The 23439-nt window shown below is 36.7% G+C and overlaps 13 protein-coding genes and 3 non-coding genes across 18 annotated transcripts; 9 read left to right on the forward strand and 7 right to left on the reverse strand.

Annotated features, from left to right (window-relative positions):
• Nucleotides 1–420: 420 nt before the first annotated feature.
• On the forward strand, nucleotides 421–1104 carry LOC108846663 (auxin-responsive protein SAUR21-like). Its single transcript, XM_018619871.2, has one exon. The coding sequence runs from the start codon at nucleotides 680–682 to the stop codon at nucleotides 971–973; it is 294 nt and encodes a 97-aa protein (XP_018475373.1). The 5' UTR covers nucleotides 421–679; the 3' UTR covers nucleotides 974–1104.
• A 377-nt stretch (nucleotides 1105–1481) lies between these two features.
• TRNAW-CCA (transfer RNA tryptophan (anticodon CCA)) lies at nucleotides 1482–1553 on the reverse strand. The gene has a single exon. It is a non-coding gene; the product is annotated as a tRNA-Trp (tRNA).
• A 112-nt stretch (nucleotides 1554–1665) lies between these two features.
• LOC130501734 (auxin-responsive protein SAUR21-like) lies at nucleotides 1666–2453 on the reverse strand. The gene is made up of 2 exons (XM_056996566.1): nucleotides 2277–2453; nucleotides 1666–2166 (listed from the first exon to the last, which is right to left on the reverse strand). The coding sequence occupies exon 2, from the start codon at nucleotides 2123–2125 to the stop codon at nucleotides 1847–1849; it is 279 nt and encodes a 92-aa protein (XP_056852546.1). The 5' UTR covers nucleotides 2126–2166; nucleotides 2277–2453; the 3' UTR covers nucleotides 1666–1846.
• A 327-nt stretch (nucleotides 2454–2780) lies between these two features.
• LOC108846352 (auxin-responsive protein SAUR21) lies at nucleotides 2781–3383 on the forward strand. Its single transcript, XM_018619586.2, has one exon. It carries the CDS (start codon nucleotides 2927–2929, stop codon nucleotides 3203–3205), a length of 279 nt encoding a protein of 92 aa, XP_018475088.1. The 5' UTR covers nucleotides 2781–2926; the 3' UTR covers nucleotides 3206–3383.
• A 302-nt stretch (nucleotides 3384–3685) lies between these two features.
• Nucleotides 3686–4397, reverse strand: LOC130501736 (auxin-responsive protein SAUR21-like). The gene has a single exon (XM_056996568.1). The coding sequence runs from the start codon at nucleotides 4170–4172 to the stop codon at nucleotides 3879–3881; it is 294 nt and encodes a 97-aa protein (XP_056852548.1). The 5' UTR covers nucleotides 4173–4397; the 3' UTR covers nucleotides 3686–3878.
• Nucleotides 4398–4869: 472 nt separating this feature from the next.
• Nucleotides 4870–5487, forward strand: LOC130501735 (auxin-responsive protein SAUR21-like). The gene has a single exon (XM_056996567.1). The coding sequence runs from the start codon at nucleotides 5054–5056 to the stop codon at nucleotides 5330–5332; it is 279 nt and encodes a 92-aa protein (XP_056852547.1). The 5' UTR covers nucleotides 4870–5053; the 3' UTR covers nucleotides 5333–5487.
• A 609-nt stretch (nucleotides 5488–6096) lies between these two features.
• Nucleotides 6097–6168, reverse strand: TRNAW-CCA (transfer RNA tryptophan (anticodon CCA)). Its single transcript has one exon. It is a non-coding gene; the product is annotated as a tRNA-Trp (tRNA).
• A 168-nt stretch (nucleotides 6169–6336) lies between these two features.
• Nucleotides 6337–6754, reverse strand: LOC108845587 (auxin-responsive protein SAUR21; the record flags this gene model as incomplete). The annotated part of the gene is made up of 1 exon (XM_018618775.1): nucleotides 6337–6754. A coding segment is annotated over one exon (336 nt), but the record flags the coding sequence as incomplete, so codon positions are not given.
• Nucleotides 6755–8008: 1254 nt separating this feature from the next.
• On the forward strand, nucleotides 8009–8637 carry LOC130501730 (auxin-responsive protein SAUR21-like). The gene has a single exon (XM_056996559.1). The coding sequence runs from the start codon at nucleotides 8158–8160 to the stop codon at nucleotides 8434–8436; it is 279 nt and encodes a 92-aa protein (XP_056852539.1). The 5' UTR covers nucleotides 8009–8157; the 3' UTR covers nucleotides 8437–8637.
• A 462-nt stretch (nucleotides 8638–9099) lies between these two features.
• On the reverse strand, nucleotides 9100–9791 carry LOC108846264 (auxin-responsive protein SAUR21). The gene has a single exon (XM_018619489.2). It carries the CDS (start codon nucleotides 9664–9666, stop codon nucleotides 9376–9378), a length of 291 nt encoding a protein of 96 aa, XP_018474991.1. The 5' UTR covers nucleotides 9667–9791; the 3' UTR covers nucleotides 9100–9375.
• Nucleotides 9792–10446: 655 nt separating this feature from the next.
• Nucleotides 10447–11353, forward strand: LOC130501738 (auxin-responsive protein SAUR21-like). The gene has a single exon (XM_056996571.1). It carries the CDS (start codon nucleotides 10556–10558, stop codon nucleotides 10832–10834), a length of 279 nt encoding a protein of 92 aa, XP_056852551.1. The 5' UTR covers nucleotides 10447–10555; the 3' UTR covers nucleotides 10835–11353.
• A 567-nt stretch (nucleotides 11354–11920) lies between these two features.
• LOC108844015 (phosphoacetylglucosamine mutase) lies at nucleotides 11921–13843 on the forward strand. Its single transcript, XM_018617202.2, has one exon. It carries the CDS (start codon nucleotides 11995–11997, stop codon nucleotides 13630–13632), a length of 1638 nt encoding a protein of 545 aa, XP_018472704.1. The 5' UTR covers nucleotides 11921–11994; the 3' UTR covers nucleotides 13633–13843.
• A 461-nt stretch (nucleotides 13844–14304) lies between these two features.
• On the forward strand, nucleotides 14305–14904 carry LOC108846218 (auxin-responsive protein SAUR21). Its single transcript, XM_018619442.2, has one exon. The coding sequence runs from the start codon at nucleotides 14463–14465 to the stop codon at nucleotides 14757–14759; it is 297 nt and encodes a 98-aa protein (XP_018474944.1). The 5' UTR covers nucleotides 14305–14462; the 3' UTR covers nucleotides 14760–14904.
• Nucleotides 14905–14998: 94 nt separating this feature from the next.
• Nucleotides 14999–15070, forward strand: TRNAW-CCA (transfer RNA tryptophan (anticodon CCA)). The gene has a single exon. It is a non-coding gene; the product is annotated as a tRNA-Trp (tRNA).
• A 2864-nt stretch (nucleotides 15071–17934) lies between these two features.
• LOC108844358 (eukaryotic translation initiation factor NCBP) lies at nucleotides 17935–19666 on the reverse strand. The gene is made up of 6 exons (XM_018617600.2): nucleotides 19445–19666; nucleotides 19078–19173; nucleotides 18882–18986; nucleotides 18714–18791; nucleotides 18442–18561; nucleotides 17935–18347 (listed from the first exon to the last, which is right to left on the reverse strand). The coding sequence occupies exons 1-6, from the start codon at nucleotides 19568–19570 to the stop codon at nucleotides 18216–18218; spliced, it is 657 nt and encodes a 218-aa protein (XP_018473102.1). The 5' UTR covers nucleotides 19571–19666; the 3' UTR covers nucleotides 17935–18215.
• Nucleotides 19667–19833: 167 nt separating this feature from the next.
• LOC130501732 (5'-adenylylsulfate reductase-like 7) lies at nucleotides 19834–22154 on the forward strand. Of its 3 annotated transcripts, none has more exons than XM_056996562.1 (4): nucleotides 19834–20290; nucleotides 21076–21284; nucleotides 21400–21524; nucleotides 21617–22154. In XM_056996562.1, the coding sequence occupies exons 1-4, from the start codon at nucleotides 20114–20116 to the stop codon at nucleotides 22015–22017; spliced, it is 912 nt and encodes a 303-aa protein (XP_056852542.1). In that variant the 5' UTR covers nucleotides 19834–20113; the 3' UTR covers nucleotides 22018–22154. The 3 variants fall into 3 exon arrangements, with proteins under 3 accessions (XP_056852542.1, XP_056852544.1, XP_056852543.1); XM_056996564.1 differs by having other exon boundaries at nucleotides 21076–21260; nucleotides 21412–21524; XM_056996563.1 differs by having other exon boundaries at nucleotides 19835–20290; nucleotides 21076–21260.
• Nucleotides 22155–23439: the final 1285 nt, after the last annotated feature.

A 23439-nucleotide genomic window follows, 5' to 3' on the forward strand; every position in this document is an offset into this window, starting at 1 on the left:
ATTTGAACCTCTCTGAAACTTGTGGTCTTGAAGTATAGGACAAGCTAGAGCAGAATTTCACATGGTTTTGTCTTCACCAACTGGAAATTAATTGAGTGTGGGACAAGAAAATAAAAATGAAATGCAATTCACAATGGCTTGTTTTCTCAATGTTTTTTTAGGTAAGACATATGCTATTGTCAATAATAAAGACCAGCAAAGTTTCTGTTCTTCATGTTCTGTGGTGATCATATTCCCTCACCTTTGTGGTCTAAATGGATTTGATCAATGAGAAGTTAAAGTGGGGACCTGAAGTTTCTCAACAACAGAACAACAAGTATCTGTCACAGGTTAAGTTGTTCTTTGATTACATCCACAAATATGTATTACACATGACAAGTTATATCGTAAAAGACTGATTATCTCATTTCTTCTCTTCATTTACTTAACAGACATGAGGAAACAAAGTGATAAAGCTCGTTAGCCTTCCTTTTTTGTCTTTTATCATATCTAAAAAACAGAACCATGTGAATAGAGGTCTGTGTATGTCCCATACTTTTAATGGTTTTAGGATGGCTTTTAAAGTCTTTCGTTAATCTATATAATACATTTTAAGGCAGAGCACCAACTTTTCAATACAAACCTTGAATCTTAGCATCTATCCGTTTCTCATAAGCTTTCAAATTTCAATTTTCAAGAAATGGCTTTGTTCAGAGGTCTCTTGAGTGCAAAGAGGATTATTGGCCTTTCTGTAGCGACGACTACAAGCAAAAGGACAGTTTCAGCGCCAAAGGGGTTTCTTGCGGTCTACGTTGGTGAAGACCATGTCCATAAAAAGAGATATATCGTGCCAATCTCATATTTGAGCCAGCCTTCTTTTCAAGCTCTTCTCAGTAAATCCGAAGATGAATTTGGATATGATCATCCAATGGGTGGATTAACGATTCCTTGTCCTGAAGATACCTTCATCAACGTGACTTCCCTGCTTCAATAGTGATTGTTCCACAAGGAAAAGAAACTGACATTAGTTAGAGATAGAACTGTTCAATGTAAATGTGTTAACGGTTTTCCTTGTTCAATGTGAATATGACCATTTGACAAAACAAAATTGTTTGATTTCTGATATGAATATGAGATGTACATACATGTGAATGGACTATGAACTCTCTAAAATGTTTTGAAACAAAACTGGAACACATGAGAACCAAGTTTCACAATGTTTTGTATTCCAAGATAAATACATGTGAAACCAAAATACAAGCAATGAAAGCTAACGAGCATTTTATTCAAACTTTGTTTCTCTTTGGATCAAAAATAAAGAACAGAGAAGGAATCATACAAACTTTTTGGTGTATACAAATAATAAGCTCACCGAAGAAGATTTCAAACCGTAACCACGACTTTCGGTTAAGAGAAATTAGATTACCCAACCAAAAGAGTGGAAAGGATGAAACGCAGCAAAAGCGAAAGACAAAAAATATTCCGGATAATGTTCGGGAGTTTGAACCCGACGTGAATCGAACACGCAACCTTCTGATCTGGAGTCAGACGCGCTACCATTGCGCCACGGATCCGGATGTTAAATAATCTCACTTATATCGTCTAATCGTCATCTGTACAAGTTCTTTAAATGTCTTACAGTCTCACTTATATTATTTTACCATGATATGTTCTAAGTTCTTCAAATGTATGGACATGATCGTTCCAAAATGTATTCACATGATAGTGTCTATTGCATAAAATTACATTCACTTTCTAAACTTTTAGAACAACTCTTTCAAGAATAGAGATAAAGATGTCTACTATTTACAATGAATGTCTATTTCTAAATTCTAACTCGTAGAACAAAAACTTGACAGTCAAGTAATCATTGCAACCGAGAAGTCACGTTGATGAAAGTATCTTCCGGACAAGGAATGGTTAAGCCACCAATTGGATGATCGAATCCAAACTCTTCTTCGGATTTGCTGAGAAGATCTTGAAAGGAAGGTTGGCTCAAGTATGAGATCGGCACCACATATCTCTTCTTCTGACTCTCTCCTACATACACCGCAAGAAACCCTTTTGGTGCCGCCGAGGTTGCCTTTTTGCTTGTCACGGCTCCAAGAATCTTCTTTGCACCCAGTAGACTTCTCATCAAAGCCATCTTCTTTTTTTGTAAACTTTGAGATTTTTTTTTTGAGACTCCTGGAGATGTATGAAAAGATTCAAGTTATTGGATATATTGCTTGTTGTTTGTTGATGATAGATAGAATAGGTTATGTGTATATATATAAAGATCAGTGAATAACTTGAACCTCTTTGTTTCGTCCTTGAAACTTGTGGTCTACAAGTGTGGAACAGGCCAGATCAGAGCACCACATGGTTCTGTCTTCACCGAAAAGATGCGCTATTGCAATTTGTCTACTTGGATAATCGCCATAGTCAATTCACAAGGGCTTGGGTTCTCAATGTTTGTGATACTATTTGTAAATATAATCAAAGAACAACTTGAATGGTGACACAGACCTGTTGTTCTGTTGTTGAGAAACTTCAGGTCCCCTCTTTTACACTACATAAATGAGAGAATATGAAATATAACCAACCACCAACTTGAATGGTGGGCTTTGTTATTGACAATGGCATATGTATTATCTAAAATCATTTGAAAAAACAAGACCTTGTGACTCATTTACTTATCCTTCAAGACAAATTGCATTAATGAATATTTTACATAGTTTTTAAGACAGAACCATGTGAGATACTCTAGCATGTCACATGATCCAAGACCACAAGTTTCAAAGATTATCTTGAGAGGTTTCAACTCACACATTGATCCATCTATATATATGCACATGAGCCATTCTTTCTATCATCAACCAAAAACAAGTAATCCAATAACTTTAATTGTCTCATACACCTTCAAAAGCTTCAGAAAGAATTCAATATTTCAGTAAAATAAAAACAAATGGCTTTGATGAGAAGTCTATTGGGTGCAAAGAAGATTCTTGGAAACGCAACAAGCAAACAGGCAGCCGCCGCTGCGCCAAAAGGGTACCTTGCGGTGTACGTAGGACAGAGCCAGAGGAAGAGATATGTGGTGCCGATCTCGTACTTGAGCCAACCTTCTTTTCAAGCTCTTCTAAGCAAATCTGAAGAAGAATTTGGGTTCCATCATCCAATGGGTGGCTTGACAATCCCTTGTCCTGAAGATACTTTCATCAACGTGACGGCTCAGCTTCAATGATGATTGATTATTCACCATTTTGTTATAGTTAGAGATAGACTTGTTCCCTGTAAATAGTGGAGATTTTTTTTCTGTAACGTTTTGAAAGTGAATGCCATAGACACGATCACAATTCATGTTAATACATCAACCGTTGAAAAAGAAAGTGTGATGCCTAATCTGATTCTCTTTTTTTCTTCTTCTTGGCTTCTTATTTGATCATTACATTTGGTGTGCCTCTGCATACTAAAGTAATGACATGTGCTTTTAGCTTTGAGAATAATGAAAAAAAAAGCTCACCAGAGAATCATTACAGAGAATGAAGATCATGTTGCTTGTCCTACAGTCAATCCAGTAACACATCTGAATCACACAACCATGTCAAAATAATGTTCTTGCTGTAAAACAGACTTAACCAATCTTTGTAAATAGATAGACACCTTTGTCTTCTACTTCAGAGAGTTTGTTGCAGCGTGTGTAAAGAGTTAACTGAATGATTATTTTTCTCAGAAAATTTCCACCAATTTGTATATAATAGAAACCATTGTCCTTACATAGAAATATGGCATAAACATTTGAGCTATGTAATCGCTTGAACAACTCTCTTTGACAAAGAAAGAGGAAAGGATTAACATATATACATTGATTGATTCTATCTCTAACTAATGTCAGTTTTTTCTTTTCTTATGGAACCTCAGCATTGAAGCCTGGAAGTTACGTTGATGAAGGTATCTTCAGGACAAGGGATCGTTAATCCACCCATTGGATGATCATATCCAAACTCTTCCTCATATTTAATCAAAAGAGCTTGAAAAGAAGGCTGGTTTAAGTATGAGACTGGCACGATATATCTCTTCTTCTGGACCTGGTCTTCACCAACGTAGACCGCAAGAAACCCCTTTGGCGCTGAAACTGTCTTTCTGCTTGTAGCCGCTACAGAAAGGCCAATAATCCTCTTTGCACTCAAGAGACTTCTGAACAAAGCCATTTCTTGTGTATGGAAAATTAAAATTTGAAGCTTCTGAGAAACAAACAGATGCTCAGATTCAAGGTTTGTATTGAAGAGTTGGTTCTGCTTTAAGATGTATTATATAGATTGATGAAAGACTTTAAAAGCACCCTTGAACCATTGATAGAATGGGACATACACACACCTCTATTTCACATGGTTCTGTTTTCTAGATATGATAGAAGACAAGAAACGAAAGCTAACGAGCATTATCTCTTTGTTTTCTCATGTCTGTATAATGAATATAGAAAAGAAATGAAATATTCAAATCTTTTACGTATTAACCTGTCATGTGTGATCAGATTTGTGGATATAATCAGAGAACAGCTTAACCTTTGATAGAGACTTGTTGTTCTGTTGTTGAGAGACTTCATGTCCCCATTTTTAAATTCTCATTAACTAAATCTATTTAGACCACAAAGATGAGGGAATATGATCACCACAGAACATGAAGAACAGAAACTTTGCTAGTCTTTATTATTGACAGTAGCACCATATGGCTTATCTAAAAAAACATCGAGAAAACAAACCCTTGTGTATTGCATTTCAAGTTTATTTTCTTGTCCCATACTCAATTAATAGTCTCATCAAGACAAATTGCATTACACTATAACTTCTCCAGTTGGTGCAGACAAAACCATGTGAAACTCTGCTCTAGTTTGTCCCACACTTCAAGACCACAAGTTTCAGCGAAGTTCAAAACTCAATTCGTTGATCTTTCTATATATACAGATAACATTACTGATCATTTCCATATCATCAACCAACACAAAAGCAATATACCAATACCTTGAATCTTTTCATACATATACAGAAGTTTCAAAAGGTTTCTAACTTTCACAAAAAAAAAGAAACAAGAAATGGCTTTCCTGAGAAATCTATTGGGTGCAAAGAAGATTCTTGGAGCCGCAACAAGCAAAAGGGCAACCTTGGCCGCACCAAAAGGGTTTATTGCGGTGTACGTAGGAGAGAGCCAGAAGAAAAGATATATAGTGCCAATCTCATACCTGAGCCAGCCTTCCTTTCAAGCTCTACTCAGTAAATCTGAAGAAGAGTTTGGTTTCGATCATCCAATGGGTCGCTTAACGATCCCTTGTCCTGAAGATATCTTCATCAACGTTACGTCTAGGCTCCAATGATGATGATCAAACATATTGTTCTTCTAGTTAGAAATATACTTTGTTCATTGTAAATAGAGAATAATATTTTTTCCTCTCTTTCTTCCCCGAAGAGTTCTAAAATTTGAAAATGGAATACAATTTTTATGCTATAAACACAGCATAATTCATTTTCATTCCTTCTTTACACAAATTGGCTGATATGAATGTCAATGTAATCAACCAGTACAGCGCATTATTCACGGGCAAGCAGTAACATCAGCTGAAAAGTCTCAGACTTGATCACATCACGAGTCTTCTGGACTGATGATGATGATACTTGTTTCTCCTTTTGCAACTTCTGAGAAGCAGAGAAACCAACAGTATACATCAACAAACCATTTAAACAGAAAACGATAGATAGACTAGGAAAGTACACCGTAGTTATAAAGACAAAGATTCACTCTGTACCTGACGCTGAAGCCAAAATTCATGCCTTTTCTGGTTCTTCTCCAAACGTAGCATAACTCAAAATTCTATACCAATGAAGAAGTACCTTTTCCAAGTGTTTGCAATGCATCACCATATATAACTTATGTACTTTGGTCGACGTTTTCAAACTCAGCTCATGCAACCGTCAAAGTTCATCCCATTAATGTACATCAACATCAACCCCAAATCTTGAGATTGACAGAAGATAAAAATTACGTTCTTCCCACCTAAACATTGTAGAATCTGTTAACAGGCAAATTTAAGTTGCTCTGTTTCTTAAAAAAAAATAATATCCGGAATGATGTTCGGGAGTTTGAACCCGACGTGAATCGAACACGCAACCTTCTGATCTGGAGTCAGACGCGCTACCATTGCGCCACGGATCCGGATGTTATTAGTCTCACTTATATTTATTTAGTCCTTAATCATTTGTAATTACAGGTCCATGTTGTGGTGTTTCGTTTTCAAAGATTCATCCAAGATATTTTGGCATGATCGTGTCTATTGAATTAAAAAGAACCCAATCTCTAACTTTATATAAAAACATTTTCAAGAAGAAAGAGTGAAGGTTCATATATATATACAAAGAATAAGTCTACTTCTAATTCAAAGAACAAAAATGGTGGACAACCATCATTAAAGCTGAGAAATCACGTTGACGAAAGTATGTTCAGGACAAGGGATTATTAAGCCACCCATTGGATGATCAAACCCAAACTCTTCTTCAGATTTGCTCAAAAGAGCTTGAAAAGAAGGCTGGCTCAAGTATGAGATTGGCACCACATATCTCTTCTTCCGACTCTCTCCTACGTACACCGCAAGAAACCCTTTTGGCGCCGCTGAGGTTGCTCTTTTGCTTGTTGCGGCTCCAAGAATCTTCTTTGCACCCAATAGATTTCTTATCAAAGCTATCTTCTTTTGTAAACTTTGAAAAAATATTGCGGCTCCTGAATATGTATAAAAAGATTCAGGTTATTGGTCCCATGGATCATGTGGTTCCTTTGGAAAGCACGGAACAAGTTTGTCTTTGAGAATTATGCTGGGAATCCGGCGGATTTACTATCGCAGGCTATCGCAGCAGCGAGAGAATGGGAGGAGTCGCAAGTGATTGCCGTGAAAAGCACTCTCTTTAATCTCCCAGTTCAACACGAGCAAGTGGAGGCGGTGGCTCAGACGGACGCTGCTTGGAGAGAGAATTCTCAGATCGCAGGGTTGGGATGGATAATCAAAAGCTCAGAACAGAGTAAGGAAGATGCAAGGGGAGTAGGCTTTATCCCCTCCTCGCTGATAGCCGAAGGATTAGCTCTGAGAGAGGCCATCGACACCTGTAGGGCCATGGGGCTGAAAGAAGTGCGTTTTGAATCGGATTCGGCGCAGTTGATTAAAGCGATCAATGGAAAAAGGCCGTCACTGGATCTCTATGGCATAGTGGAGGATATCTTATCAATGGCGAAAGACTTTGAGATCGCTGTGTTTATTTGGATTTCCCGTTTAAAAAACGCTGAGGCGGATGTATTAGCGAAGAACGCTTTAAATGTGTTTGAACAAGAGGTGGTTGGTGAGTTTATTCCCCCACCGGTTTAATTAAATGAATGGAAGAAGTTATTTCGTGACAAAAAAAAAAAAGATTCAGGTTATTGGATATATTGCTTGTTGTTTGTTGATGATGGAAAGAATAGGTTATGTGTATATATAGAAAGATCAATGAATGAGTTGAACCCTCTTCGGAAAAATCCTTGAAACTTGTGGTCTACAAGTGTGGGACAGGCTACAACAGAGCACCACATGGTTGTGTCTTCACCGTCTCAAAAAGATGCATTAATGCAACTTGTCTAGTTGGATGATCGCCATAGTCAATTCACAAGGGCTTGGTTTCTCAATGTTTTTGATCCTATTTGTAAATGTAATCAAAGAACAGCTTGAATGGTGACACAGACTTGTTGTTCTGTTGTTGAGAAACTTCAGGGGTCCTCTTTTAGACTACAGAAATGAGAGAATATGACATATAACCAATCACCAACTTGAATGGTGGGCTTTGTTATTGACAATGCCATATGTATTATCTAAATCATTTGAAAAAAACAAGACCTTGTGACTCATTTATTTATCCATCAAGACAAATTTCATTAATGAATATTTTCCATAGTTTTTAAGACAGAACCATGTGAGATACTCTAGCATGTCCCATGATCCAAGACCACAAGTTTCAAAGATTATCTTGAGAGGTTTCAACTCACACATTGATCCATCTATATATATGCACATGAGCCATTCTTTCTATCATCAACCAAAAACAAGCAATCCAATAACTTTAATTTTCTCATACACCTTCAAAAGCTTCAGAAGAATTCAATCTTTCAGTAAAAGAAAAACAAATGGCTTTGATGAGAAGTCTATTGGGTGCAAAGAAGATTCTTGGAACCGCAACCAGCAAATGGGCAACCTCGGCTGCACCAAAAGGATTTCTTGCGGTGTACGTAGGAGAGAGCCAGAAAAAGAGATATTTGGTACCAGTCTCATACTTGAGCCAACCTTCTTTTCAAGCTCTTCTAAGAAAATCTGAAGAAGAGTTTGGATATGATCATCCAATGGGCGGCTTAACGATTCCTTGTCCTGAAGATACATTCATCAATGTGACGTCTCAGCTTCAATGATGATGATTATACACCATTTTGTTATAGTTATAGTTAGAGATAGACTTGTTCCCTGTAAATAGCGGAGATTTTTTCTTCCTCTGTCTTGTTGAAAGAGTTATTCTATAACGTTTTGAAAGTGAAGGTCATTGGACACGATCACAATTCATGTTAATACATTTTGGATCAACCATTGAAAAATAAAGAGTGATACCTATCTGATTCTCTTTTCATTTTTCTTCTCTTCTTATCTGATCATTACTTTTTGCTGTGCCTCTGCATACTACTGTAGTGACATTTGTTTTGCTTGTCCTACAGTCAATCCAGATTTAGCACATCTGAATCACATGAAACTCTGTTCTCTGTACATCAGGTTTCAACTCAGTATAACGTATCCTGGCTCCAAAATAATGGTCTTGCTATAAAACAGACTTAACTAATCTTTGTAATTAGATACACCTTTTCTTTTACTTGTAAAGAGAGTTTGTTGCAGCATGTGTGAAGAGTAAACTGAATTATTATTGTCTTATTTTATAGCTTTTGTCACGTGAACCAATGTTTGAGCCATACTGAAGCTTAAACATGTGTCTTAAACGAGGATTGTGTAGTGAGATCACTGATATAAGAAAATAATCTTAATGAAGATAAGACATCCTCCCCGTATAGTGGTTTTTGTCTATCAAAAACATAAACATATATGGGTCTCATAACATTCACGTGCTACAAATATAGATACATAGACAATTGTGAATGCAAGAATGATAACAAATTTCTCAGAAAACTTGCTGCAATTTGTTTAACTGGAACCATTGTCTTTACATAGAAATATAGCATAAACATTTGAGTTATGTAACCTCTTGAACGACTCTCTTTGACAAAGAAAGAGGAACGGGTTAACATATATACATTGATTGATTCTATCTCTAACTAATGTCAGTGTTTTCTTCTTGTGGAACATCATCATTGAAGCCGAGAAGTCACGTTGATGAAGGTGTCTTCAGGACAAGGGATTGTTAATCCACCCATTGGATGATCATATCCAAACTCTTCCTCAGATTTACTTAGAAGAGCTTGAAAAGAAGGCTGGCTCAGGTATGAGACTGGCACAAGATATCTCTTCTTCTGGACTTGGTCTTCACCAACGTACACCGCAAGAAACCCCTTTGGTGCTGAAACTGTCCTTTTGCTTGTAGCCCCTACAGAAAGGCCGATTATCCGCTTTGCACTCGAGAGACCTCTGAACAAAGCCATTTCTTGTGTCTGGAAAATTGAAATTTGAAGCTTCTGAAAAAGGTTAGATACTCAGATTTGAGGTTCGTATTGAAGAGTTGGTTCTCTGCCTTAAGATGTATTATATAGATTGATAAAAGACTTTAAAACCACCTTTGAACTACTGAAACAATGGGACACACACACACCTCTATTTCACATGGTTCTGTTTTCTAGATATGATAGCAGACAAGAAATGAAAGCTAACGAGCATTATCTCTTTTATTTTCTCATGTCTGTATAATAAATGAAGAGAAGAAATGAAATATTAAAATCTTTTACGTATAACTTGTCATGTGTGATCGTATCTGTGGATATCATCAAAGAACAACTTAACCTGTGACAGAGACTTGTTGTTCTGTTGTTGAGAAACTTGAGGACCGCACTTTAAATTCTCATTAACCAAATATATTTAGACCACAGAGTCACAGAGATGTGATAATATGATCACCACAGAACATGAAGAACAAAAACTTGCTGGTCTTTATTATTGACAAAACAAATGTCTTATCTAAACAAACATTGAAAAAACAAGCCCTTGTGTATTACATATGGAGTTTGTTTAGGTTTATTGTCCTACATTCAATTAATAATCTTATCACCACAAATTGCATTGACCTACAACTTCTTTCAAGTTGGTGCAGACAATACCATGTGAAACTCTGCTCTAGTTTGTCCCATTGTTCAAGACCACAAGTTTGAGGGAGGTTCGAACTCATTCATTGATCTTTCTATATATATACACATAACATTACTTACTCTTTCTATATTATCAACCAACAAACAAGCAGTATACCAATAACTTGAATCTTTTCATACATCTTCAGAAGCTTCACAAAAGGATTCGAACTTTTAGACAAAGAAACAAGAAATGACTTTCATGAGAAATCTGTTGGGTGCAAAGAAGATTCTTGGAGCTGCAACAAGCAAAAAGGCAACCTCGGCGGCACCAAAAGGGTTTCTAGCAGTGTACGTAGGAGAGAGCCAGAAGAAGAGATATGTGGTACCAATCTCCTACTTGAGCCAGCCTTCATTTCAAGCTCTTCTCAGCAAATCTGAAGAAGAGTTTGGGTTCGATCATCCAATGGGCGGCTTAACAATCCCTTGTCCTGAAGATATGTTCATCACTGTGATGTCTCGGCTTCAATGATGATTATCCAACACATTGTTCTTGGACTTAGAGATAGACTTTGTTCCTTGTAAATAGAGGATAGTTTTTTTTTCTTGAAAGAGTTGTACTAAAATTTTGAAAGTGGAATACCATTTTTATGATATGGACACAACACAATTCATGCTGAACTAATACATTTTGGATCGATCACTGAAAAAGAAAGAACAAAACCAATGGAAGAAATAATTGAATTATACATTAGTTGTTGTTGAATAAAAAATAAATGACAGTATTTGTCATCCATTGAAGTCTTTTATCTAACAAAGTACTCATCATCCACTGATGTACCCGCACTTTTATCTCTGTTTCATAGTCCTACAACAGCTTCTCCATTATTAGTCTCTATTTGAAGTTAGAATCATACTTCAGTCTACATTGCCAAGGGAGTGAATGGATCCTCAACTTTCAATACTTAAAACATGTTTCCCTACTGTATATATCTGTCTTACAACTCACGTAACAATGAGAAAAGAGTATATTTACTATGTTTTGTGTTATTATCTACCTACCAAATCTCAAAGAAGTGAATATTTATTTTTCTCCTGAAATGGTGAAGTGAGAAACAATTGTGTTCTCGTTAGACAACAAGACTCAACTCATTTCATTGATTCCTATGTATGTCATAAAACAGAAAAAAAAAAAACTCTCCTTATCATTCACACTCATGCAATACAAGTTTCAAGATGAATTTATATTTTCAAAAATCATTCTGCAATTAGCATAGACACCTTCACTATTTATACAACAAACAAGAGGGTGAACGAGTAAGAGACGAACAATCTCATGCAGGTGAAGAAACCTTTGCAGATCTCACCTCACACATATCCAAACCACACATCTCACTCTATATACATTATGTTTTTGAGTTTTTCTTCACCATTATGTACTGACATAAAGCTCTTCCCCCTAGACTAATGCGACATTTCTCACAAGATGTAAGCTTATAATATTTATTCAACTAGGAAAAGAAAAGATTGTGCAATAAGCACGGCTAAAAAAGATGAGACAGTGTCATAGTGAAGGTGCCACATAAACTAAAGCAGAGAGAGAGAAGAGTCAAATAAAAATGCTTCCTTTTTAAGTTATGTTTCCTCCATCAGTTGGGACACATTTTCATCTCTCTCTCTCTAACGAACGCCATGGACGAGACCCAGATCGCATCCCTCCTCAAATCATCAGACATCTTCCCTCTCCCTCAAAGCCTCAAACTTTCCTACGGAACAGCCGGATTCCGAGGCGACGCGAGCCTCCTAGACTCCACCGTCTACAGAGTCGGCATCCTCTCATCCCTCCGCTCCCTCAAACTCAGATCACAAACCATCGGGCTCATGATCACAGCCTCCCACAACAGAGTCTCCGACAACGGCATCAAAGTCGCCGACCCGTCCGGCGGAATGCTCTCCCAGGAATGGGAGCCCTTCGCGGATCAGATCGCCAACGCGTCTTCCCCTCAAGAGCTCGTAGCTTTGATCAAAGAGTTCATCGAAAGAGAAGAGATTTCAATCGGAGGTGGTGAGGAGGGAGAGGTGTGGTTAGGGAGAGATACTAGACCTAGCGGCGAGTCTCTTCTCCGAGCTGCGGAGATCGGAGTCTCCTCTGTTTCGGGATGCGTTGCGGTTGACAAGGGAGTGTTGACGACTCCTCAGTTGCATTGGATGGTTAGAGCTAAGAACAAAGGTCTTAACGCAACGGAGAAGGATTACTTTGAGAGTTTATCGACTTCGTTTAAGTGTTTGATTGATCTGATCCCAAGTAGTGGTAACAAGATTAGTAACAAGTTGGTTTTAGATGGGGCTAATGGTGTGGGTGGGGAGAAGATGGAGGAGTTGTTAAAAGGGTATTTGAGTAATTTAGATGTTGAGGTTCGTAACACAGGGAGAGATGGTGGTGTGCTTAATGAAAGTGTAGGTGCTGACTTTGTTCAGAAGGAAAAGGTTGTACCTTTAGGTTTTGGGGTTAATGACGTTGGCGTGAGGTGTGCTAGCTTTGACGGTGATGCTGATAGATTAGTTTACTTTTACGTTTCTTCTAATGGTGATAAGATTGAGTTGCTTGATGGTGATAAGATTCTGTCTTTGTTTGCTCTGTTTATCAAAGAGCAGCTAAACACTCTTGAAGGGAAGCTATCTCGTCTTGGTGTTGTGCAGACAGCTTATGCGAACGGTGCGTCGACGGATTACTTGAAAGGTTTGGGTTTAGATGTTGTTTTTGCGAAGACTGGTGTGAAGCATTTACATGAGAAAGCAGCGGAGTTTGATGTTGGGATCTACTTTGAAGCTAATGGCCATGGGACTATACTCTTCTCGGAGTCTTTTGTATCGTTGTTAGTTGGCAAGCAGAAGGGTATGAGTGAAGGCTCTGATGAGTTTAATGCGGTTTCTAGGCTAGTGGCGGTGAGTAATCTGATTAACCAAGCGGTTGGTGATGCTATAAGCGGGTTGCTATTGGTTGAAGTGATTCTGCAGCACATGGGGTGGTCAGTGCAGAAGTGGAATGAGCTGTACAAGGACCTCCCTAGCAGACAGGTTAAGGTTGAAGTTCCAGACAGAACATTGGTTGTGACAACTAGCGAAGAAACCGAGGCGCTGAAACCTTTGGGGATTCAGGATGCGATTAATGGTGAGATCAAGAAATACAAGCGTGGCAGAGCTTTCATAAGGCCGTCAGGTACGGAAGATGTGGTGAGAGTTTATGCAGAAGCATCCACACAAGAAGATGCTGATTCTTTGGGTGATTCTGTGGCTCAGCTTGTCAAAAGCTTCCTTGGTTCAGGCTAAAGGTCCATCTGAATGAATCTCTGCAATGCTAATAAGAGATCTTTCTTGTTCATTTTCACGTTTCTCTTGTCTTTCGTGTTCTGTTACTTGAGAGTTACTTTGTTTCTCTCCTAGCTCTTCTTCTCCCTTTTCTTTCTAATAAAGTTCTAAAACTGGAATGTATCTTCTTCTCCTGAAATAGTATAAGTGAGAGATCGTTGTTGAGTACTCAGTACCAGGTACTTATAGTAAGATCATAACAGTGAACTTAATCTCTGGCTTAAGAAGGGAACTTAGCACATGCCTTTGTCTTCCTGTCTTATCTGTCATGTATGACTATTTGTGGATATTAATCAAAGAACAAGTTAACCCGTCACAAAGACTTGTTGTTCTGTTGCTGAGAAACATGAGGTCCCCACTTTAAATTGTCATTAACTAAAATCTATTTAGACCCAAGTATATGATCATCACCACAGAACATGAAGAACAGAAACTTGCTGGTCTTTATTATTGACAATAGCACACGTCTTATCTAAACAAACATTGAGAAAACAATCCCTCGTGAATTGCATATGGAGTTTGTTTTTAGTTTATTGTCTTTAAACTCATCAAGACAAATTGCATTTAACTAAACTTTTCCAAATGCTAAAGACAGAACCATGTGCAACTCTGTTCTAGTCTGTCCCAACGATTCAAAGACCACAAGTTTCAAAGATTTTTTTAGAGAGCTGCAACTCATTCACTTGCTTATATAAAATACACATAAGCCACTTATCTCAATCATCAACAAACAACAAGCAAATCCAATTAACTTGAACTCTTTTCATACATCTCTTCAAAAGAATATAGAAATGGCTTTGGTGAGAACTCTCTTGGGTGCAAAAAAGGTTCTTAGCTACTCCTTAGCAGCAGCTTCTACGAGCAAAAGGGCAACATCGGCGGCACCAAAAGGGTTTCTTGCGGTGTACGTAGGAGAGAGCCAGAAGAAAAGATATATAGTGCCAATCTCATACCTGAGCCAGCCTTCCTTTCAAGCTCTGCTCAGTAAATCCGAAGAAGAGTTTGGGTTTGATCATCCAATGGGCGGCTTAACAATCCCTTGTCCTGAAGATACATTCATCAATGTGACTTCTCGGCTTCAGCAATGATGATTATTCACCATTTTTGTTCTTTAGACTTACAAGTAGACTTATTCATTGTATATAGATGAGGTTTTTCTTCTCCAAGAGTTTCTTGATAAGGTTATAATCTGAGTTCCTTTTCATTCAATCAACACGGTCATGTTAATACATCTTTGATCAATCTCTGAAATGAAACGCCACAACATGGACCTGTAATTATAACGGATTCATGATTAATATATTTAAATGAGGAACTAATAGCATCCGGATCCGTGGCGCAATGGTAGCGCGTCTGACTCCAGATCAGAAGGTTGCGTGTTCGATTCACGTCGGGTTCAAAATCCCCGAACATTATCCGGATATCCTCCGGTTTGATTCAATTTTGGCTCAACCAATATAAATTTCAAATTATTCTAATCAACATGTAGAACTGATGGATGCTCATGAGAGAGGTAATTTGGGAGCGGTGGCTCCTTTTTGACATCTAAAGATTCATATATACAAAGTAAGCAGTTGAAGTTTAGAAGTTAAATCTCAATAGTAACCATTGTATCTAGTTTCGTTTACTTGTCTCGTCAAGTATCCACCACATTTATTAGGTTTATGTTGTGCTCTATTTTGATGATATTAAAAAAAAAAAATCATATGATCTCTTGGATTAGGCGCACTGAGTCCAAGAGTTTCTTGAACTGTGAAGTAACTCACTCTAGGTATTGATGTGGACAGTGGCGGAGGCAGATAATTTTTCTGTTGGGGGCATAAATAAAACTGTTCAATGATTTAGGAGTGTATTTGCTAAAAACAATGGGGCATGTTGAATTTATTCAATACTTTACGTTACATTTTGAAAAGTTGTTGGGGTCAATGTCCCCCTCTCATACAATGTGGAACCACCTCAATCAGCTGTGGATCCTGAACTATTGCTTTTGGGAACAATCTTAGTGCACACAGAGCCACACTCAGCTTGTAACCTCAATCAAATGTTACAAGCTTTTGCTTAATTTTTTTCAAGTAAATTTGCAATAAATAAATGTATTTTTTCCATTTATTTGCTGAAACTGTTGAAAATTAATTATCTCTGTATCTCAGTTAATTAGAAGCATTTGTATACCACCAACAATTATTTTTGCATGAGTTTAAATATCATCTTTCATCACATATGAAAAATTAATTAACCAATAGTTTATTGTTGCTTCAACCACCAGCAATCACTTAATACAATATTTAAAACATATTGATTTGTTTGGTTATATACTTAACAATTTGTCTATAAATTGGATTTGTATCCTGAAGTGAAAAAACAATAAAAAAACAAAAAATAATTTCTAAAAATAGTTTTTTTATCTATTATGAATGTATCCAAAATTAAAAGAACAATAATGATATGTAACAATAATAAAAAATTAAAATAATTTTGATTAAACAATTCCGCAAGAAAACTATCCAATCACACTAAATTTTTGTTCTACAACTACAATTTTTATTCAGTAGACTTTAAATTCTACCAATTTTATCCGGTAATTCCGCCGTTACTCAAGTGTTACCGGTACGTGAGCTCAAGTTTTATTTGAATCATCATTGTAGTTTCATACAACAGTGCAAAGTGCAAACCATTGAAGGTAACAATATCTAGAAACAAGAAAACGATATGATTACACAGAGGTAGCTAGGATTTTCAATGCTGAGATCGTAAAGCCATCGATAAAGGAGATGATTTTTCTATGGGACACTTTTTTCTTTTTTTTTTTTGAAATTTTAAGACACAACATGGTGGAGACACACTTTCATGCTGTACGAAATATTTTCTTGACATATATGCCATTTATTGAGCGAGAAGAGAGAAAGTAGTATCATAGGTTTTTTTGTTTAGTTACATGTCACACTTTTTTTTGCTCAACTTGACTATTAGTTAAACTTTTTTTGTGTCGTTACTTTTCATCCTCTGTTTTTTATTTTAGTTTTTTCTTCAGATTTTATGATACATTAAAAAATATAATTGTTATAATAAACTAGAAATCTTTTAATTTATAATTTAAGATCCATTTTCACATATATATATATATAGATATATATTTTTATATATTTAACATTTATACAAAATAAGTGTGTGGACATGGACAGAAAAGTGTGACCAAAGAAAAAAAAATGTGAACATATATATAAAAGAGAAAACAATGAAGAAAAGATGTAGATCAGAAACATGAAATGTTGATAAATTCATAACAAATAGCCAAATTGACAACTAAAATAAGAAAAAAGTGAGCTCATGTATAGATAGTATGATAAATATTAATATTGTGTATATGTACATAAAAACTATGGACAAAGAAGTTGTGGTCATCGAATTCGTGGACATATATTTTGCTACTTTAATCAGTAAGTTATCCTTTTTTTGTCACGGATCAGTTGAAGATCTAGGATTTGTGGACACATATCTTGCTATTTGGTGAATAAAATAAGCCTTTTTGAAATAGTTTTGCCTTTGAATAAAAGAGTTGTGTATTTGATTTTGTGGACAAAGTTTCAAAAAAAAAAAACAGAATGATGATAATAACTAATTTAATCAAATTAAAGGGAAAAAAACAAAATCTAAATATTTTCTGTGTTGTGACTGATATCTTATTATTTAATGAGTTTTATCATTTTCAGTTTATTTTATCATTTTAGAATGTATTGAGAAATTTTGAATGCATATATCTGTTTATTTGTATTTGACAAGGTCTGTAGTGTATCATTAGAAGTTTGGGAGTAAATCAAGAGGATTGTTCTGGACATTTTAAGAATTTTGAGGTGAGAACATAAATAGCCAAAAATATGGACCAAAACTGCAAAAGAAAGAACTGAAACTTCACCATTGTTGGCTGAAGATCTCCGATTTCATCTAATCACTTTGAAACTTCACCATTGTTGCTAGACCCAGAAACTTGTTCACGAGATCTGTCTCATCACAATCTTTCACTAAACTAATATTCGTTTGCTCAACATGTTTCCAAAAGAGATTTCTTGGGAATCAAATTTAACTACAACACAGCTTTTGTCAAACTAAATGAGAGAGAATGGTTCCATCAACGAGAGAGATGATGATGATTTCACAGAGGAGGAAAAATGGAAGAAAGAAAGAAAAGGTAAAAGAGTGAACTAAAGATAAATTGGAAATGGATTTACTTTCAAAATCTGATTTCGAAAGTGGGAGAGAGAAAAGAAAAGTTAAGAGATAAATTATTATTTTACAAATTTGACAGATTGCACTTGTTGGAAGAGAACTAGAACTAAAAAATAAATGTAGTAAAGTGAGGGTACTAAAGACAACGCACATAAACAATGTGTGTCTCCATTCACAAGTGTCTGAAAGTGTAATTGGAAAAATATAATGTTGATAAAGTGTGCTACAGGAAACAGGGTTTCAGTCCATACATCTTCTTCCAAGGTTGCAAGAGAGCTACCCAAATCTTTCTCCACATCACGTTACACAATGGTCTACTTCTATCCTCTCATCCATGTGTTCCTGTAGGAGGAGTTGTCGCGGAGAGAAGCATCGTGGGGTTTGTATTCCATAACATAAGCATGAGGCAGCTTCAAATGCCGCTTGATTGAGTCTCTCAAACCCATCACTGCCTGTTCCACGGAAAGACATTGCACTGTCAAATTACCAGCGCCAAAAGAAAGGAGATAAACAAAATAGAGATATTATTGTGGATAGTTATCTCACCTGATGATCAGAAGCATTGCGATTCCATACACTAATAATGTCCTCGTTGAAGCGGACGCTCAGTACTGCCCCACAGATATTGTCAGCATCATCAAGCTGGTCCCCTACCAAGGCAAGAAGCTGAAGAAAAAATAATTACAATTAACAGGGACTTAGATACAGAACATGAAAGATGGCCAACTTAGAGAACATTTACAAAAAAAGGTTCCTCTTCAACGAAGTAGAAGGATGTCAATACTTAATAGAAGTGTCCACAAGAGAAATAAACTCACCAGATCCTCCCAGAAGCGAGCAGATACAACTTTGGAGAAACGTACGATCCACTTTCCTCCATTGCAGTTAGCAGAATCCTGATGAAGATGAATGTAGCTAGCTTATTGTAGGAGATATAACTTTACATGTATAAAAAGAGCTTTTGCTGTATCAACCAACATACATACCTCCCACAAGGGGCGAATGCCATCCTTGAAGAAATGAAGATCAGTAGGACTAGGCAAGAGAGAAGAACGAGCTAGGTGACAGTAGCATGCCCAAAATCCTTCCACCTAGGTAACCAAAAACCATAACTCAGTAAGTAAAATCAACAAGATAAGATTAAACAAACAGCTTCCAAGAATGGAGACTTCCCCCACTTACCGTGCTGAAATCAACAATCTTCTTAATGTTATCCTCATAAGATGTTTGGCTCCTGACGCCTGGTGTACGACGTGTGTACCAAATCGCAAACTTGTACTGCAAATTTTCCAAATTACCACAAAAAAAAACCTTAAGAGTCATTGAGCTATAGCTAGTATGTGCTTTAACTTGAGCAGATTGTAGCAAAGATATCATCTTCTCTAAAATCACTATCGAATCATCTATTGCACAAAACCTAATTTCACAAGAAAACGTCCAGAAATCCTAGATTCAGAATAGGAAACTTCGATAGCAGCAAAGTTTCAGCTAGGATCAGATTTAAAATTGAGAATCAATTGGATATTAAAAAAAAAAAGAGAGGACAAACCCGTAGAGGATGGAGACCAGCTTTGAGGTCGCGAGAGTAGCGTTCATCGGAAAAAGAGTCGGACTTTATGTTCTCCATGTTTCCAGATTCTCTGATCTCCTCATCCCTACGCTCCGCTATCTCCATATTTTTGCTCGATTTTAGTTAGCTTCAAAGCCCTAAATATCTAAATCTAACCACAAGGGAGAAGAAGACAGACCGTGTGAGAGGAGGAGGAACCTATTGACTCGACTTCTCTGTCAAATACAGACAGAGAGGTCAAAAGTCTAACTAATGGGCCGTGTTGAGTCTAACTAATGGGCCTTTGTTGGATTTCCTTGAATAATAATGTCAACGTAATCGATTTTGGCGGGTCTCGATCTGTTATTTCTTCAACCAAAAAAAAAAGAAACAAGTGACAATAAAATACGTTACGACATTCTCACGGATCTGAGACTTTCCCCTTTGGATATTTTCAGACAAGATTTTTATCTATCTCCTGTTCTTCTTTTGTTTTTCTTTATCATCTGCTTGAGCATTTTGTGTTCTTGTCCTCTCGAATTCTGATCCGATTTTATCTCTAATCAAAGCTTAGCGATTTTCAGGAAATTCGATCTCTCTCTTTCTCTTTTGCCCTAGATTTAGAATTTTTCTTATAATTGGTCTTTCCTTTCTATTCATCGTAATTCGATGAGTTATCGGGTCTCCGTGTTCCTCCTCCTCCTATGTGCGATAGCTGGGTCATGCTTGCCTTCCGGGCTCGCTTCCTCCGTTGACGTTTGCGATCATCATGATGAGTTCGAGGTGTTCCGATTCGGAATCGAGAGAAAGTGTCCTCCTTTTCTCTATCCCAGACCTCCTTTAAAGGTATACCTAATCATTATCTGCTTTAAAGTTTTCCAGTGATTTGTTAGATAGAGGAGGATATGCTGTTTTTTTCCGATTGAATTTGCTTTGTGTTGGACAGAGTTTGATTATGTGCTTCAAGTAGAATAAGCTGCGGTGTATGTAGACTTAGAATCTCTTGGACTAGTTTGAATTGCAATGATCAGAATTTTGCTTGCTTTGGCATGTCCTTGTAGTCTTTGTGGTGGTGACATATGACAACGAGTCTCTTTTTTCATTTTGTTGTTGTTGTTGTTGTAGCTTTCTTTTAGGAAACTTAGGTTCATACAAGGTTACACAAATCAAATGGTGTAAGGCCTTGTGGCTTCACTCATGTTTTACATTTACCCCACTCTTTCTTGAGGTCTCAGTTTTCAAAATTTTATAAGGGAAAAATCCATAACAGAGGAGATCTTTTAGTGGTCTACCTGCAGTTAAATTTCCCTTAGAAAATAACTTGGGAGGTGGAGAAAAATAATCAACTTAAATCGTTTTCAGGAGGGACAAGTCTATAACTATGATGTTTCTTGAATATTTAGGATCTCTTTAATGTATACTCAATGTTCTTCAATGCATACCTTTATTTGTGGAGACCCAGTTGCCAACAGAATCCTAACATGTCATTCGCACAACATTTAGGTTCGAAGTCTTAATTTTTTAAATGCAGCAAATGTGATATTGCAAAATTAAATGTGTGTGACTTGGATGTGGGACTTGTTGTTGTATCTTAAAGACGTATCTAAATTTGTGTGTGTTTGATAATGCAGGTGGATGGAGACTTGCTAGACAGACTCATGGATGCACATAACCATGGAAATGCTTATACTTCCATACTATTTTATTCCTCTCGGTGCCCCTTCTCAACTTCAGTACGCCCAAAGTTTGATGCTCTGAGTTCAATGTTCCCCCACATAGGTCACCTGGTTGTTGAGCAATCTCAGGCTTTACCATCGTACGAACCAACTTCTGCTATAGAGTATTATTATATTTCTCTTTTTGCATCTCAATTGAATTGAATTATTCACAACAAAAAAAAAAGATTATTTTGGCTATCTTCTTTGGTCCATGTTAACTGATGTCACTATTGGCAGGGTCTTTTCTAGGTATGGTATCCATAGCTTGCCTTCAGTCCTGATGGTGAATCAAACACTGAGGATGCGATACCATGGTCAAAAGGATCTTGCATCCCTTGTTCACTTTTACCAACTAACAACAGGTAAGACGTGAAGCCATGGACAAAACAAAACAATCAGTTCAAATTTCTGTGATAATAAGCTTACATTCTTTGTATCTCTGTGGCTTTTCCAGGTCTTAAACCTGTCCAGTATGTGGATGAAGCTGAACCAGCAAGCTTGGACACCGACGGTAACCTGATCACATGGCTACACAACGGGTCATCTCTCAGAGAGATAGCAGAAAGAGATCCCTATTTGGTACTTGCGCTGTTGTTTCTGTTTTTGAAACTGGCGATTTTGATCTTCCCCATCATGGGAGCGCGCTTGAAAACGTTATGGGCAGCTCATGTTCCGCATCTGAGCTTGGGAATACTCGGTGAGACTAGCCAACTGTTCGGCCGTGCACTTCACATGATCGATGTGAGGAGGCTATGGATTAAACAGAGACTCAACAAAACAAGGGACTTCCAAGAGAGAGCAAAGAATGCACTTGCGTCTGTCTCGTTAGGAAAATCTACTTCGCAATCAGCCTAAAGGGTGTACTGATGAGCTTAGTTAAGTTACTTTACTTTTTTTGTGGACATGTTTTTTTTTTCAAATTTGGAGTTCTTGTCTCTGTATGTAAAATCATGTTTTGCTTATTTGTGAATATTAATCCTTACTTTCTTGAATATTTTTGTTCTGGGTCCATTTCGTTTTCCTTACACATTTTGTCTAATATGGATTGATATATCAACGGTCTGGTTTAATTGGTGCTAGAGGTGGACACTTGGGTTGTATATGTGAAAGAAACTTGTCCACTTGTGTGGATCACTCTGGTTCACATGTTGAAGCTTTTTCTCCTGTCGTTTTCGCGTATGTGTGTTGACAGTTGAATCTCTCTATAAAGATCTTTTGCACTTAGGAATCCTAAGTTCAGAAGTTTTCGTGACAAATGTGATTCTAACCTTTAATCTTTAACAGTGTGCAACTTTTATATATTTTCTATTACAATTTTAACATGGTTTACGATCTAGCTTTTTCTAAAGCCTAAACGCAAGGAAGCAAGTCAAGCAACCTTTTGATTCTCCCATGTTTATAAAGTAGGCAACAAAAGATAAAAGCAGTACAAGAGGTGAAGGAAAAAAGTAAAACAAATGGAGTTGTTTTAAAACTAAATGTTATGAGGTTTATTTCAAGCAAGTCAAGCAACCTCTTAAAAGATATTCAAATGTATTATTTTCAGTAATGAAGCTTTTTATTTCACATTTATCGATTTACTGGTTTGTGAAAGAAGACTTCGCTCAAGATTTACTACCATCTCTTGTGTTTCTTATTAGTGAATGATATGAAAATTGTAATAATATTAAATCATTGTAATTCGTCTTGTGACAAAAAAAAAAATTGTAATTCGTCTAAACTCATTTTCACTGTCGCTCTCTCACTTTAATTTTCTTTTTAGATTGTGATTTCTTTTTCTTGAACTAACACTTGTAATTGCAAGGAAGCAACCTCCAGTACTGTCCTTGTATTCTCTTTTCACTTGAAAAACAATTTAAATATTTGAATTGTAATACACGTAACTTCTCCTTTTCTTCATTGGAATTGTTTGTTAACTACAAAAGTTTGTTAATGTCCTTGAAAGTTTATACAGAAGCTTATGCTTGAAGTCTCTCGTCTTCTCTGGTCCTCTAGAAACACGTCTCAATCTATAAACCCAAAACTACCATCCAATTTTCATTAGTACAGAAGATTCTTCATGTTCTAACTAAAACATGAATTGATCACTAAATATTTTCTTTAAACCAATGGTTGAGAAGTGATCTTGTCAAAGAAGACAATCGATACTTCTTAACGTGGGTCCAAAAAAAACAGTAACATCTTCTTTTGTCATTTCATTTGTAAATAGATAAGCTCTAGAAGACTTTACCTCCTCACCGCCCAAACCTAAAAAATAAAGAAAACATTTAAAGTACA

The sequence above is a fragment of the Raphanus sativus genome, unplaced genomic scaffold, assembly GCF_000801105.2.
Source record: "Raphanus sativus cultivar WK10039 unplaced genomic scaffold, ASM80110v3 Scaffold0271, whole genome shotgun sequence".
NCBI lineage: Eukaryota > Viridiplantae > Streptophyta > Magnoliopsida > Brassicales > Brassicaceae > Raphanus > Raphanus sativus.